This window comes from Vitis riparia, chromosome 10 (assembly GCF_004353265.1).
Source record: "Vitis riparia cultivar Riparia Gloire de Montpellier isolate 1030 chromosome 10, EGFV_Vit.rip_1.0, whole genome shotgun sequence".
NCBI lineage: Eukaryota > Viridiplantae > Streptophyta > Magnoliopsida > Vitales > Vitaceae > Vitis > Vitis riparia.
This window is the reverse complement of record NC_048440.1, coordinates 2,776,123-2,792,118: the sequence shown is the minus strand read 5'-3', so window position 1 is coordinate 2,792,118 and position 15,996 is coordinate 2,776,123. Positions and strand designations below refer to the sequence as shown.

General features: G+C 35.2%; 2 protein-coding genes across 3 annotated transcripts; both read right to left on the bottom strand.

The window, feature by feature from the left end:
- Positions 1-211: 211 nt before the first annotated feature.
- Positions 212-2,382, bottom strand: LOC117923428 (pentatricopeptide repeat-containing protein At3g29230-like). 2 transcript variants are annotated; one of them, XM_034841708.1, is made up of 2 exons: positions 837-2,382; positions 212-740 (listed from the first exon to the last, which is right to left on the bottom strand). In XM_034841708.1, the coding sequence occupies exons 1-2, from the start codon at positions 2,325-2,327 to the stop codon at positions 639-641; spliced, it is 1,593 nt and encodes a 530-aa protein (XP_034697599.1). In that variant the 5' UTR covers positions 2,328-2,382; the 3' UTR covers positions 212-638. The 2 variants fall into 2 exon arrangements, with proteins under 2 accessions (XP_034697599.1, XP_034697600.1); XM_034841709.1 differs by having other exon boundaries at positions 845-2,382.
- A 1,390-nt stretch (positions 2,383-3,772) lies between these two features.
- On the bottom strand, positions 3,773-11,011 carry LOC117923308 (thioredoxin X, chloroplastic-like). Its single transcript, XM_034841541.1, has 2 exons — positions 10,623-11,011; positions 3,773-4,087 (listed from the first exon to the last, which is right to left on the bottom strand). Exons 1-2 carry the CDS (start codon positions 10,944-10,946, stop codon positions 3,881-3,883), a joined length of 531 nt encoding a protein of 176 aa, XP_034697432.1. The 5' UTR covers positions 10,947-11,011; the 3' UTR covers positions 3,773-3,880.
- Positions 11,012-15,996: the final 4,985 nt, after the last annotated feature.

The following is a 15,996-nucleotide window of genomic DNA, read 5'->3' as shown; positions in this document are numbered from 1 at the left end:
TATAGATTTAGAAATGTGACTCATATCATCACTTTTAAAATTATTACCTTTTCTATATAAGTCTTTAAGAATTTTGGTATCTTCTATAAAAAAAATATTTAAAAAAAAAAAAAAAACTGCATCTTTTATTAAATTTTATTACATAACATATTATTAAAAATATTATAAATTTTTATCTTTTTATTATTAAATTATAATAAATAAACCCATATTCAATATTTAACACTGACTCTACCAAAAATCAAGACAGGAACATTCACCATCTTCAAAATGATGAAACCGATTCCGGTCCCCTACAATAATTTCTCCACCATAAACCTTTGAAATCAGCTTGGTGACATGGTGACAATCTCTACAAACCCTAAGGTTCTTCACAATCCTAATGGCTTCTTTTGAATCCAAGTGTAGTAGCCCATAAGCAATGGCCAGCTTCTCACTATGAACAGCTAGAGCATGTTCTTTATCTTCCTCTTCCATGTCCAACAACCCATTCCCGGTATCTGCTGAATACCCAATTGCACTCTTCAGCCTTGTGTGTATCTCATTCAACTTCTCATATATCTTGTTTGATTCCGGGTGTGACTAGTCACCAGCCACAAACCGATGCACCATGCCTTTCAGCTCAATCACGCTCACTCCTAGCACCTTTGGAGATGCCGTTGACCTTCATAAGGTTCCTCACTTTTCTTGCATCGTCCCATTTTTTTGCTGCTGCATATATGTTTGAGAGGAGGATGTAGCTGTTGAGGAAAAATTGGAAAACAAGTTAGTCATGTGAATGTAGGCTTTTCCAGCATAGGTGAGCATGGCTGAAGGTTGATGAGGCGTTTTCCCACCATCTCACCCAGCTCAAAGTTGCCATGGATCCTGCAGCCTCCAAGCAATGCCCCCAACGCGCTTGGGTTGGGCTCCATGGGCATGGTCCCTATAAGTTCCATAGCCTCCTCCAAGAGCCCTGCGCGGGCAAGGAGATCAATAACACAACCATAATGCTCAACCTTTGGCTCAATCCCATAACTGCTGCCCATGCAGTCTAAGAGTTTTTGACCTTCATCGACCATTCCAGCATGGCTACAGTCACTGAGCATAGCTACAACGGTTATGTCATTTGGTTCAACACCCGCCTCTTTCATCTCCTTGAAAAGTTGTTGGGCTTCTTTGACATGGCCGTGTATGGCCATGCCTGCTATGATTGTGTTCCAAGCTAGAACATCTTTGGACTCCATTGCATTAAAAACTTGCGTGGCAAGGGAAATTTTTCCACATTTCACATACATGTCCACAAGTGCAGTGCCAACAATGGAATTGACCTCAATTCTATTATCATTGATATAAGTATGCAAATGCAAACCCTTATCCAAAGCGCCCAAATGGGCACAAGCCGATAAGAGGCTGACAACAGTTGCTTCAGATGGCTTTACGCCCACAACCCGCATTTGATCAAAAAGTGCCAGGGCCTCATTCGGCTTCCCACACTGCGCGTAGCATGCCAACATAGAGTTCCATGACACTACATCCCTACAGGGCATCTCACTGAACAGCCCAAAAGCCTCCTCCACATTCCCACATTTGACAAACCCAGATAACATGGAATTCCAAGATACCAGATTTCTCTCAGGCATTTCATCAAACAGTCTCTTAGCTTCGTCAATCTTCCCGACAATTGCATAGCCATTGATCATAGTATTCCAAGAAATCACGTCCCTACACACCATCCTATCAAATACCATCCGAGCATGCCCCATTTCACCACGCTTAACATACCCATCAATCATTGCATTCCAAGAAACCACACCTCTGTCAGAACACAGATTAAAAAGCTGCTTAGCAGCACCCAAATCTTTCCCATTTGCATATAAATGAATCAAAGAGCTGAGAATATAAGAATCGCACTCAAAACCACTTTTAACAACATGGGTATGAACCAATAACCCAAACCAAGTCACGGATGACTCATTACCAGCTTTTATAACAAAAGGGTACGTCATGTGATCAGGCTTTAGGCTGCTTTGGAGCATAGTGTGGTACAATGGGAGTGCCTCAAATGGGGTTTTACCTGAGGAGAGGGCTCTGATGAGGGAGTTGTAGAGTGAGGGAGGTGGGTTTTGGAGGTGGTGGAAGATGGTCTTGGCATAGGCCAGGAACGTTGGAAATGGGGAAAGGGCAGAGAGAGAGGCCAAGGCGGAGAGTTGAAAAGGGGAGTTATGGTGGGTGATGATCTGGGCATGGAGTTGTTTGAGATGTCTCAGGGTTTTGCAGGGGTTGAAGAGGGAGAGGATTTGAGGGTTTGAGGGAGGATTTGTGAGTGGGTTTGGAGTTCTGCTCATGGAACTCTGCAATTTTGCGTCACTCCACCCACTTCAATGTAAAAGCGGACATTTGATGAAATATATGTGCAAAAACATAAGACATTTTTATCCTTCTATAAAAAGGGTTGGACACATATCCTTTATAAAATAATTTCTTTTTCTTTAATTATAAATATAATCTCTTTTATTTTCTTTTCATCTGAGATGGGTACATGATAGTGTTTTTGAACTTTTTTTTCATCCAAAGAAAGGAAAATTTTCAATTTTAAAAAATGAAGTGAAGGCACAATTCTATTTTTCAAATTTTACATCTGAATTTTTCAAGAAAACTAATGTAGTATTTGAATATATTTCTTATTTTTTATTTTTAAAAATAAAATTATTAAAGAAAAAAATTACTCAATGTTTTTAAAAAACTTGTAAAAAAACGAAATTTTATTTTACTTTCTTAAATTTTAGAAAATGTAACAATAAATTTTTTTTTTCTTTTTTATTGTAATTATAAAATCTCACAAGATTTTTTTTTTCACTCTTAATTTTTTTTACATACACCATAAAATTATGAAATTACACTGATAGTATAACTTTATACCACTTAATAAAAATTATTATCTACCATGCTTCCTTTTTTTTTTTTTTTCAAACAATCAACAAATTTACAAGTTTATGGTTTAGATGTTTCATATAATTTTTAAACCCAAGCTACATATTGCAAGAAAAATGGTAGTTAACTCTTTTAGGAGGCTAATAATTAGAAAATATTTTATTTTTATTTCTTTTAATATTTCTATTTTTATATTTATATGAATATTATTATTGATAATGAATTAAGAAAACTCTATTATACTTTTGAAAGTACAAATACTTTGAACCTTAATTTGAGAATTCAATCCATACACCGGAAAAGATAAAAGGAAAAGAAAAAGAAAATTTTGACTACATGCTCTTAGAACCAAGTTGCCTCAGGCTTCTTAACTTTTGATAAAAGCAATTTTTAATTATTTTTTAAAACCATGTTTTTCAAAACAAATTTGATCTGTTTTTCAATTATTATTTTTAATAAAATGCTTAAGCAATAATATAAAAATGAAAATATTTAAAAACTTTTATATTATATATAAGTGTGGAACACCTTCTTACAGAATAAATCAAAAAAGTTATTTTTCATATTTAAGTCCTTAAATGGAATTTTATTTCCGAAAAATAATTGAGGACCGTATCAAATAATTATTTTCAAAAACTGTGTTTTGATTATTGTTTTTCTATTTCTCTTTTTCAATTATTCGCCTTCATTCTCATTCTCTGTACCATTAGTATCTCACTCAATTCAAGTTTTGCCATAGAGGAATATGGGTGACGTCATTTATCAGCAAAGAACACTAACATCAGTTTTTCCATGAATATTCAGGGAGTAAATACCAGAAAAATTACATTTGACTCCAAAAGAGAAATGGGATCAATTATTTTCGTTGTTTACAGCAATATATACTATACAAATGAAATGGGATAAGAATTAGTATACAGAAGAAGGAGATAATTACCCAGCAAATTTTCTGCAATCCAAAAGAGGACTATGCCACTGATATCGACTCCAAAAGAGCATCCACGTACTCTTTGAGCTTGCCTTTTGTGATTGCACCTTCCCTCCTGCTTTCTGGAACCTCCTGTCCATTCTTGAAGAGTATCAGAGTTGGCAATCCATAGACTTTGTACTCTTCAATTAGTTGCGGGTTTGCATCATGATCGATCTTTACAACTGTTAATCTGTCCCCGTATTCCTGGATATTTTCGAAAGAACTTTGTTTCAGAAAAAGATAGAAAATATACGATGATAGTATTAGAGAAAGCTACTGTTAATGTCAGCTTCATCAATATAAGTAACCTGTCAAAAATGAAAATCCAGAGAGCTTATTCACAAAAGCAACAAGAGAAAAATATGGTGTACCATGAGCAAGATAAAAATGCCCCGTTCAACAACAAACCGCTCAAAGAGGCACAATAATAGCCCCCAAAAGCTTCTAAAGCTGCAGCATCACACAAACCTCCCCTAAGAACATGGTATCAACCAACAACCACCCCTTGCTAGGTAACCATTATGACATGGGACAGAATACCTTGTTAGACCCAAAAAATGAAAATTATGGAATCACCCTCCACTATGCATCAGTCGAAGCTTCTTCTAGAGAAATGAGAAAAGGATGGATCCTTTGTCCTCTCTACCAATGCTCCCCGTTCTACCTAACAATGAAGCCTTGAGTTAGGGCTATTCAAGAAAATATATGAGTCTCCAATTAAAATGGTTAGCAACCCAACAATATTACTTTCATACTTCATGCTTAGCATGCCAAAGAGCATACTACAAACCAGGTCCTCTCTCCACTGCGGCAAAATCACCCTGCTAACCAAGTCCCAACTAGATTCTGCAGAACCTGACGGTAAAAAATCCCTCTAAATTCTTTCAACCCTTTTCACTGCTCCAACTTTATGGGTTACTGTAATGTCTATACTGCTCAAGCAATGGGTTGGATCTCTTGGATAATTTGGGCAGCTTGGTTGAAAACACATTACAAAATTTAGTCTAGGATCCTAACATTCAAGTTTTAACCATGTGATGATGAAAACTAGGGAAAGAGAGAAGATGACCAACAAATGGCATTTATATAGATGTTTCAAGTTTGCATGCATGGTGTCATTTACAAAAGTCAAAAAATATAGGTACAACTAACTTACTTCCGAACCCCCATATGGTGTCTGCATTCCCACTGTTCTTAGGGTAAAGGAACAAATCTATTCTTTTTGAGCAGTTGATGAAAAGTCTGTCCTCTCTGAATTTTGTTTGGATGACGACTAGAAGGAAAGTTGCTAGGGTTTTTAGCTAAGTTGACTGGAAATATGTTTTGGCTCATAACTTAACAGTTTGATGGGTCAAAATAGTTGCTTAACATGGTGTCAGAGTCTTAGTTTTCAGGAAGTCATGAGTTCAAATTTTAATGTTTTCTTTATTTTCCCACATTTATTGAGCACCCATACAAAAAAGGCTGCTGATGAGGAAGAGTGTCAACACGTTCAAGTAAGTCAGCTCAATATACATTGTTGGTTCATTACCTGACCTATTAAGTTTTTAGGCAAAACTAATAACTCAACAGAAGGGATTAGCATTTCCCATTAGTCAACAGTAATTCCTGAATGCTGCTTAAAAAGCAACCCATGTTCCTATTCATTTTAACAATCAAATCAATATGTGGATTTAAAATATGTATATTATCGACATATTTCTGGAGAAATCTGAGTTCCATTTTGCAGTAACTTTTCACACTAAACAAATGTTAACATGGCAGTCAAACAAATATTAACAAATGTTAAATGTTGTAGTTCCAAAAAAACTAGGCATATAGATTCTTTATCCTCGCACAGTTCAGACGAAATTCAAAAAGGCAAGATCCTAAAAGTTTAGTTTCAACCACAGAGTTTCAATTTTGTCTGTATGACACTTCTCTAGAATCCATTGGCCAGCAACTAAAAAGGAACCCAAAAGTAGCTGGTTAGATCTTAGGTGTCATTCCCCTCTCTGAAGGAAAACATGTGGAGAAGGGAGGTATCAATAAATGCTTAATAAATCAATACCATGTGGCTATGAACCATGACTGGATCTTCAACCCAACAAGCAACAAACTTCCAGCCAGCTTGCTAGAAATAAGCCACAAAACATGAGATGCATTCAACAAGTTTCCATAATGAGCATTAAAAGTTTTTAGTCCTATAAATAAACAACAAGTTCAGAAGGTACAGTATATATCACGAAACTTCAACAATATCCTTCAATTTTTTCATCTCATTAATCAAAAAGCACGGGACACATGAACACTATCTATCTGGAACTTTGTGAATATCCCAGAAGGAAATATTTTATGCTTGGAAATTTTCTCTCAATGTTTTAAGTTTAAATAACTTCAAAATAGAAGCATAACAGTGTTATGACAGGAGACTTCGCCATGTATGGTGTTGTTCATTGTTTTTCTTGTTATCCATTGCCTGTTCAAAGTTGCACTTTAGAATAATTGATGTAGAGGTTGAGCTTAGTCCAAGTGCTTCCTAGATTTGTGAAGGAGCTTCTGCTTTCATGGCATTCAAATGATTGGTTTAAGGAGAGAGTTTTGGTGGATTATCCTTGGCTTTGTGCTGGATTGTGTAAAGCAACCCAGTGTCCCAGTGTCCATTCAAGGCTGCAATGCCCACTCAAGGCCATAGTGCCCATTCAAGGCCACAACGCCCTCTCAAGGCCACAACGCCCTCTCAACCCAGTGTCCATTCAAGGCTGCAATGCCCACTCAAGGCCATTGTGCCCATTCAAGGCCACAATGCCATCTCAAGGCCACAATGCCATCTCAAGGCCACAACGCCCTCTCAAGGCCACAACACCCTCTCAAGGCCACAACGCCCTCTCAAGCCCACCGTGCTCACACAAGACCCCAGTATCCATTCAAGGCTGCGATGCCCACTCAAGGTCATAGTGCCCACTCAAGGCCGCAATGCCCACACAAGGCCATAGTGTCCATGCAAAGAATGGGGAATTGACTATTAAGTAGAGCGAACCCAAGGTTTAACAAAAGTTGGATTCCAATGGGTAGAAGGCATGCTTCCAAGCCATAGGAATATCCACTCTTGCAGGTGTCATAACAAAAAAAAAAAAAAAAAAAAAAAAGGGACTGCCAGATTTAATCCATTGCTGGTGCCTTGCCCTAAATATATTAAACCCTAAAACCCCAATTATTGGTGGACACAGGGCACACCCCCTGAGACAGACAACTAAAACTCCTTACCAAATCATAAACAACAGCTTCCACTCAGACCATTGATGACTTAGATTAGGAGGAAAGTCTCCCACGATGTATATTTTCAAGGCAATTTAGTTGAATCCCTCCTAGTGCGAACTGCCCATACCACAGGATTAAAAGAAAACAACAAGCAACAATAAGCTTATTAAAGTCATATAACCCTTATTGTAAACCTTCTCCTTTCCTTGCAAAGTGTCCGGACCTTGCCACACTGTCCCTCCACCTAGTTTCTGCATATAGCTTTGAGGAGATTATCAATGCGAAGTTACTTCCTTTAGCAGCTTTTATCAAACTCTCCAATTTCTCCATTACCTTCAGCAACTTCCGTCAGCATCACCAATTTCTTCATCATTGACAAAGTCTGGTCTACTTCCCAATGATGTTTAGGCATAAACTTGGTCTTAGCCTAAATTGTTTATGCTTTTAAAATATAGTCAGAGTTGAAGATACATGGGTATGTATGGCTTGATTCACTTTGTGGGTAGTATCTATCCTAACTAGGTGTAAGAGCTAAGATGAGCTTAAAATCATAACTGCTCTTAATTAAAAAAAGCCAACAGCTCTTCCAATATAATCTGACCTTGTGTTAAAACCAGAACATAGCCTAAAGCCTAAAGCCTTTTCTTGCTGCACAGTAGAACCACACAAAATGCTTCTTTTCCTACCTAGCTCTCTTGGCTCCAGCAAGCCTAATCAGGAAAACGGGGGCATTGTGGGGACCCAGACTCCTCCCCTAAATGGGCGCTGAACCCCATACACACAAAACCTAACTGAGCAGGGTCACTCCATAAATACACATCTATTACGCTCAACTCTATTGTCACACACCATCAATGAGACGCTACTGCACCATTAAAAACAAAATTTAAAAAGAACCTTAGTTATGAATACAAAATTCATGATATAAAACAATGAAATCACAAGAATCTGAGGTAAGTGGTTTTTTCTGCATTTCTTCCTTGCTAAGGCAAAAAAGGCTTCAACTAACTTAACCATCGGAGTAGTCTACCCAGAACCCATCTAGGCACCCATTCGCAGGGTGTTCAAGAGGAGGAAAAGCTGGAGCAGCTGCCCGGGGAGGTAGCACTGAAGAAGGAACCAACAACTGATAGGTCTAAGAAGGAGAGAAAGATCAGTATATTTTCTTTGTGTGATACAAAGAGTACTTGAGTGTGAAGCCTAAAGGTTTCTAGGAGTGATTCCTAAGGTCCTTTCAATTATACCCTCCTTGCATTTTACTTTCTATACTGCATCAAAGGTTTTATTACTTTAAATTTTAAAATTGTTTAAAATAAATTTTTGAAGACATAAAATAAGTCTATAAATTTTTTTATAAGAGTTTCTACTTTCTATACAAAAATCATTACTAGCTTCTATTTCTAAAAATTCGAAGGATACCCAAATGAGACCTAATACTTGTACTACTTTCTATGTTTATTTGGGATCGTTTCTTTATCTGCATCCTATACATCTGCTCTTATTTTGAAAAAGAAAAAGAAAAGGAAAAAACAGTAAAAGAAAAAAATGACTAAAAAAAATAGTATCAAGTCTATGAATACTACAAAATTACTCCCACTCCAGGCCTATTGACACTACCATAGGTACCTTTCAACTCCATAACATCTTGAGAATAATGCACTAAATAAAGATAGTAAACATAAATTACAGAGCAACAACTCAGATAAGCCTAGTGAGCATACAAATAAGTGGACACCTGATATCACGTTCTGCTTCAGCAAAATAATCATTACTATTAATGGATTTGCAATGAATATTCACCCAATCCCTGCTTCAGTTTCTCTATGGATCATTAAATAAATAGGCTATAAAAATCACTAAGCTAAAGAACTTGAGGTGTTTTTAGCAGATTTGAGGTGCTTTTAGTAAATTTTTTGAGAAACTGTTAGAAATATGGAGATTAGACAATAATATATATATAAATATATATATAATTTTTGCCTAATTTACAAGCAAAAAGTGATTTCACAGAGAATTAGCCAATAAAATTGTTTTACATATTTTGAGTTCAAAAACAAATTTCATTCCAGAAAATAATTGAGAACTATTTTAAAAAATCATTTTCAAAAGTTTGTTTTAAAAATGTTGCAAAACAGGCCCTATTCTTTCTGGTTTCAAAGTGCTTCTTATTCCTTTTTCCCCAGTTTCAGAAACCTAAAACTCATTATTTCTGGAAAGACCTAAAACTGAACTTCATATTCCCTAAGAAGGTTCTTGTTTTTACCATTTTAACAAAAATTGAGGATCTAATAGAAGTGGGAGAGTGCTTTCGAAATTAAATGCACAGTTATGTTTCTTCTAAAGACAGGAAAATGACAGACACATACTCTTAGTATAATTTCAGTATAGCTTTTAAGTATATATAACTTTACATTTCTCAAATCATTTTTAAATTTTCCAAATTTATTCTCAATTTTTCAACAGACAAATCAAAATTATATTTATCCTATAGTTTCACATAATATTCAAAACTTTAACAAACACCCCATATATTATGAACAATCCAAAATTATTTTACAGGATTCCAAATAATTATCTTCTGATAAATAATTAAAACACTCGTTTCAAAGGAATTTTTTTAAAAATATATTAGTTTTACAGTTACTCATGAATTCATTCCCAAAATTTTCCCTCATCATTCTGATAAATATTTACTGACGCCCAATTAGCTAGTTCAAAATTCCCAAATACGTCAGTATGTCACTATGCTTTTTAGTATCCCTGTTTGCCTGCTCAGAAACTGGATAAAAAGAAAACAAAGCCCTCAATCTTATTTTATAATGTTTTGCCAGTCAACATTGGCAGTGGTGCTAGTCTCAGTAGAAAGCTCTGTTTGTTTGTCTAGGTCCTAAATAATGAAAGGTTCAGACTGTTTGTTACCAAAATGAAAACAGCAAAAACTTCTTTTTTGGATCATTTTCAATGATTATAGTGCTTGCATTTTATAAAATGCTAAAAACAAATTTTTATTGATTTCTAAATGAATTATTTTTACAATGTTTTCTGAAACAGCTCTTCAAAACATGTTACCAGAAAACATGTTTTACGCCTCATTTCCATTTTTCTGTTTCAAAAAACTAAAAGCATTCCTCGTTTCTAGGCCAAACAGGCCCTCAATATTCAAATTTTCGTTCTTTTCTCTCTTAATTTTTTTTTCTTTTTTTCCGTTTATGGGCAACCAAACAAACAGCACAAAGCTACAAAAGCAACGCACTAGTACAAATTGAAAGAAATTCTAACATCTCCTAAAACGACTCACTGTTATAAAATCACGTTCTGTTTTAAAAAAGTAGAAGCCGATATCATTTCTGCTTCCGAGCAGGCTCTTCAACATAGAACAATTCCATTCTTTTCTGTTCTTTTTCTAAGCTTTTCGCTCGTTTTCCCGGCAGCCAAACACATACAACGCGAAACAATAAAACCAATGCACTTCAAATGGATAAAGAGAATAAATGAAAACCTGAGCAATCGCTTCCATAGCCGGAGAGATCAACCGGCAGGGACCGCACCAAGTGGCGACGAACTCTACGAGAACTGGCCCATCAGCCTTCAAAACGACGTCAGAGAACTGGCTCTCCTTGATCTCCGTGACGCCGCCGCACGTCACCGCAGCTCTGCGCACCGGAGAGCATCGGAACCCTATCTTCCTCTGACTCCGCGACCCGAACAACGTCGTTTTAGGCGTGAATGAGCTGAACTCTAGTTTTCTTGGGGAGGCAACTACACGAACCGGAGGGAGGGATGAGACAGAGATAGGCATCGAATTTGAGACGATCGTCTCCATTAACGACGTCGTTTTGGTGAGGGGTGTTTGCAGAGGCTCGAAGCTGAATTGTGTTGCGAAATGAAAGAAGGATGGATGGGTAAGGAGAAGGCCACGCCTGTGATTGGGAATATCAAGTGAATTCCACGTGACATCTTTGGTGTAGTCACGTGACAATTTTACGTGGCAGTGTGTTATTGGCCAATTGTAAATCCTGTTATCGCAACAGAATTTCTTGCCACGTAAGTCGAGAATGAAAATTATAATAAATGAGAATAACTCTAATAATAATATGAGAAAAAAAAAATCAGAAGTATTATAATTGAAGTAATGAATGTCACCACACTAATTATAATAAATGTTAATTAAATATTATTTATGACTTCTCCTTAAAGGAAACCATTAAATATCATTTATGAGTTCGATTAATATTCATTAATGGAAGCAATTTGAAAAACATATAAAATGACTTCCCATCCCCTATAATATGTACCTCTAAGTAAGAAAGAAATTTCTCCATTTTTCTCATTCCTCTGTCTTTTATTTTCCCAACTATTTTCTTTGATTCCTTCCTCCCATTATATATATTGTTAAAGAATATATGTCTTATCTCTACTTTGAGTTGCATTTATCCTCGTTTTACAGCACGTTATCAGCACGAATTGCTCTAAAGGTAATTCTCGTATCTTAAACTTAAAGTTGTTTATATAGAATAAAATTTTACATATTTATATTGTTGTTAAATTTTGTTTTGTTATACATTGTTAAAAGTTATAAGCATATTATTTTATTTTGTTTATAATCAAAAGTTATACAAATGCTATCAATTTATTATAACTAATTCTAATAATATTGTTTCGTTATATATATATGAAGTTATTTGATAATGTCGAATTTCACAAAGTTCGAATTTGTGGCACTTGACATTTCGGGAAAGAACTATCTATCTTGGATCCTTTATGCTGAAATATATCTTAATGCAATGAATCTCGAAGCTACGATCAAAGAAGAAAATCAAGCATCCCTGTAGGATCGCGTAAAAACGCTAATTTTCATGAAGGTTTAAAAAATGAGTATCTTATAGTAAAAGACCTTTTTACTCTATGGAGTAATTTGAAAAAAAGATATGACCACTAGAAAACTATGATTCTTCCAAAAGCTTGATATGATTGGATGCACCTGAGGCTACAGGATTTTAAAATTGTTAGTGAATATGACTCCGTACTTTTCAAATCAGCTCTCAATTAAAGTTGTGTGAAGAAAAAAAAAATCATAGAATAAGACATGTTGGAAAAAACTTTTACCACGTTTCATGCCTCGAATGTGCTCTTGCAACAACAATATCAAGAGTGTAGATTTACAAAATATTCTGAATTAATATCATGTCTTCTTGTTGTTGAACAAAATAATAAGCTTTTGATGAGAAATCACTAGTCTCGTCCAACTGGATCTGAACCATTCCCTGAAGTGAATGCAATATCGTCCCAAACTCATGGACGTGGATGAGGATAAGGACATGGACATGGTTGTGGTCGTGGAAAAAATCCCCGATACCATGGTTCTTATGGTAATAATTCATCAAATTCTCAGAAAAAGAAAGCCTCATTGCACCACCAGAAGTGGAATAATACTGAGGCAAAACAATAAAATGGGAAGTGTTTACAAGATAAACCTCTTAAGAACGATGAGAATAATTGTTATAGATGTGGAATGAAGGGGCATTGGTCGCATACCTATCATACACCCAAACATTTGGTCGACCTTTACCAAGTATCAATAAAAGCAAAAGCAAAAGAGATAGAGATGAACTTTACTGATGGTGATGCATTTGACCTAACCTACTATGACATTGATTTCTTTAGAGGTCCTAATGAAAAAACAGATCATTTAATAAATGATAAGAATATTAACATTGATTGATATTATTTTATATGTCAAATAATATATTATTATGCCTTATATTTATATATGATTTTCTTTTGTTATTTACATTATGCCTTGTTTTTTTTTTAATATAGTTATATCTAAAATCTATGTGTTATTTGGTCTCAAGATGAATCAGGATGATGTATGTCTCGCAGACTGTGCAACTACGCTCACAATATTTTGAGATAAAATATATTTATTCGAATTGACATTAATAAAATCTAATGTAAGTACCATATCTGGTATTGCAAACTTAGTTGAAGGCCCTAGAAGAGCAAACATAACGCTACCAAATGGAACTAGATTCCATATAAATGACGCTTTATATTCTAGCAAATTCAGAAGAAATTTGCTCCGTTTTAAATATGTCTGTAGAAATGGATATCATATGGAAACTATGAATGAAAATAATGTAGAATTTCTTTACATTACTTCCATTATATTTGGCCAGAAGCTTATAATGGAAAAACTCTTAGGTTTCTCTTCTGGGTTGTATCGTACAACTATAAAGCCTATTGAATCATATGTTGTCGTGAACCAAAAGTTCAACGACCCAAAAATTTTAGTCATTTGGCATGATAGACTAGGTCACCCAGGGTCTTCAATGATGCATCGAATAATCGAACACTCACATGGGCATCCATTAAAAAAGCAGAAGATTTTTTTGCCCAATGAATACTCATGTGTTGATTGTTCATAAGGTAAATTGATAGTTATACCAATTACTAAAGTCGTATCCGAGTCACCAGTCTTTTTAGAAAGAATCTATGGGGACATATGTGGGCCTATAAATCCACCATGTGGACCATTCCATTATTTTATAATCTTAATAGATGCTTCTATTAGGTTGTCACATATTTGTCTCCTTTCTACACGTAACGTTGCCTTTGCTAGACTCTTTACACAAATAATCAAATTACGAGCATAATTTTCAGATTATCCAATTAAGACAATACGTCTTGATAATGCTGGCAAATTTACTTCTCAAACATTCATTGACTATTGCATGTCAGTAGGGATAAATGCTGAGCATCTTATTGCTCATACTCATACCCAAAATGGTTTAGCAGAATCCTTCATCAAACGTCTTCAATTAATGGCTCGACCATTACTAATGAAAACCAAATTACCTATTTCCACTTAGGGACATGCTATTATGCATGTTGCAGCTTTAGTTCGTATTCGACCTACAACTTACCATAAATACTTTCCTTCACAACTTGTGTTTGAAAAACAACCAAATATCTCTCACTTAGGAATCTTTGGTTGTACAGTATATGTACCAATTGCACCTACACAACGCATTAAAATGGGTCCTTAACAAAGACTTGAGATTTATGTAGGTTTTGATTCTCCATCTATCATAACATATCTTGAAGGCGATGTTTTTACTGGCCACTTTGCGGGTTGTCATTTTAATGAGAGTGTTTTCCCGTCATTAGGGGGAGAGAATCCGATTCCTGAAGAACGATGAGAAATTACTTGGAACGCATCTATTATGTCCCATCTCGATCCTCATACAAATCAATGTGAAATAAAAGTTCAAAGGATCATTCATTTGCAAAATCTTGCAAATCAACTACCAGATGCATTCATTGATACAAAGAAAGTGACAAAGTCACATATCCCAACTGTGAATACTCCAACATGAATTGATGTCCCTGTAGGACAGTTAACAAATGAATCTAAGATATGCCTGAAGCATGGTAAACCTATCAAATCAAATGATGTGACTCCCTGAAAGAGGAGAATACAAAAAACGCTTGGCACTTTAAAAAAGGCTATCAAAATGACTAATCAATTTAAAATTGATAAGTCTATAGCTCCATAATAGGCATAAATAATGCAAAAAGCCCCTGAAAAAGGCACATATTGAACAAAAAGCCCTTGAAGAGGCACAAATTGAATGAGAAACCCTTGAAGAGGCATAGGTACCTGAAAATTGTGAGATCTCGGTAAGTTATGTACACACGGGAGAAAATGAGATCGAAATAATATTGTTATTAACAATATTTTCATTTTCCAAGTGGCCTTCGATATCATAAGAAATGATGAAGATCCCAAACCACGAAATGTGGAAGAATGCCAACATATAAATGATTGGCCAAAATGGAAAGAAGCTATGCAGGCAGAGTTAGACTTATTAACAAAATAAGAAGTTTTTGGACCTGTAGTCTAAACACCTGAAGATGTAAAGCTTGTTGGGTACAAATGGGTATTTGTACGAAAACACAATGAGAATAATGAGATCATAAGATATAAAAAGCGATTAGTAGTACAAGGGTTCTCATAGAGACCTTGTATTGACTACGAGGAAACATACTTTTCCATCATGGACGCGATCACATTTTGTTTCTTAATTAGTTTGGCAGTTTTAAAAGGATTGGATATGCGTCTCATGGATGTTATTACAACATATTTATACAGATCCATGGATAATGATATACACATGAAAATCCCTTAAGGATTTAAATTGCTTGAAGCAAATAGTACAAAGCCTTGTAGCATGTACTCAATCAAGTTACAATGATCTTTGTATGGATTAAAGCAATCTGGACACATGTGGTACAATCGCCTTAGCGAATACTTGCTAAAAGAAGGGTATGTGAATAATCCTATATGCCCATGTATCTTCATTAAGAAATCAGAAACCAAATTTGCAATTATTGTAGTGTATGTTGATGACTTAAATCTTGTTGGAACTCCTCAAGAGCTCATAAAAACAACAAATTACTTGAAAAATGAATTTGAGATGAAAGATCATGGAAAAACAAAATTTTTTCTTAACCTACAGATCGAGCATTTTCCAAATGGAGTTTTAGTACATCATCAACATACATTAAGAAAGTTTTGAAACATTTTTATATGAATAAAGCATATCCTTTAAGTTCTCCAATGGTTATCCAATCACTTGAAGTGAAAAATGACCTATTTTGTCCATGCGAAAAAAAAAATGAAGAATTACTTAGACCTAAAGTACCATATCTTAGTGCTATTGGTGCACTTATGTATCTTGCCAATTGTACATGTCCAAACATTGTTTTTTCTGTCAATTTATTAGCAAGATAGGGTTCTGCTCCAACTTGAAGACATTGAAATGGTATCAAACATATATTGCATTATTTTCACGGAAATACTGATATTA

Bases quoted from the DNA above. Each gene is read 5' to 3' on its own strand.
- LOC117923308 (XM_034841541.1), bottom strand. From the start codon at position 10,946: ATGGAGACGATCGTCTCAAATTCGATGCCTATCTCTGTCTCATCCCTC. The intron at 4,088-10,622 runs GTTTTCATTTAT...GAAAATATCCAG, and splicing joins CTATGGAAGCGATTGCTCAG to GAATACGGGGACAGATTAAC.
- LOC117923428 (XM_034841708.1), bottom strand. From the start codon at position 2,327: ATGAGCAGAACTCCAAACCCACTCACAAATCCTCCCTCAAACCCTCAA. The intron at 741-836 runs GTGGGAAAACGC...TTTCCTCAACAG, and splicing joins ACTTTGAGCTGGGTGAGATG to CTACATCCTCCTCTCAAACA.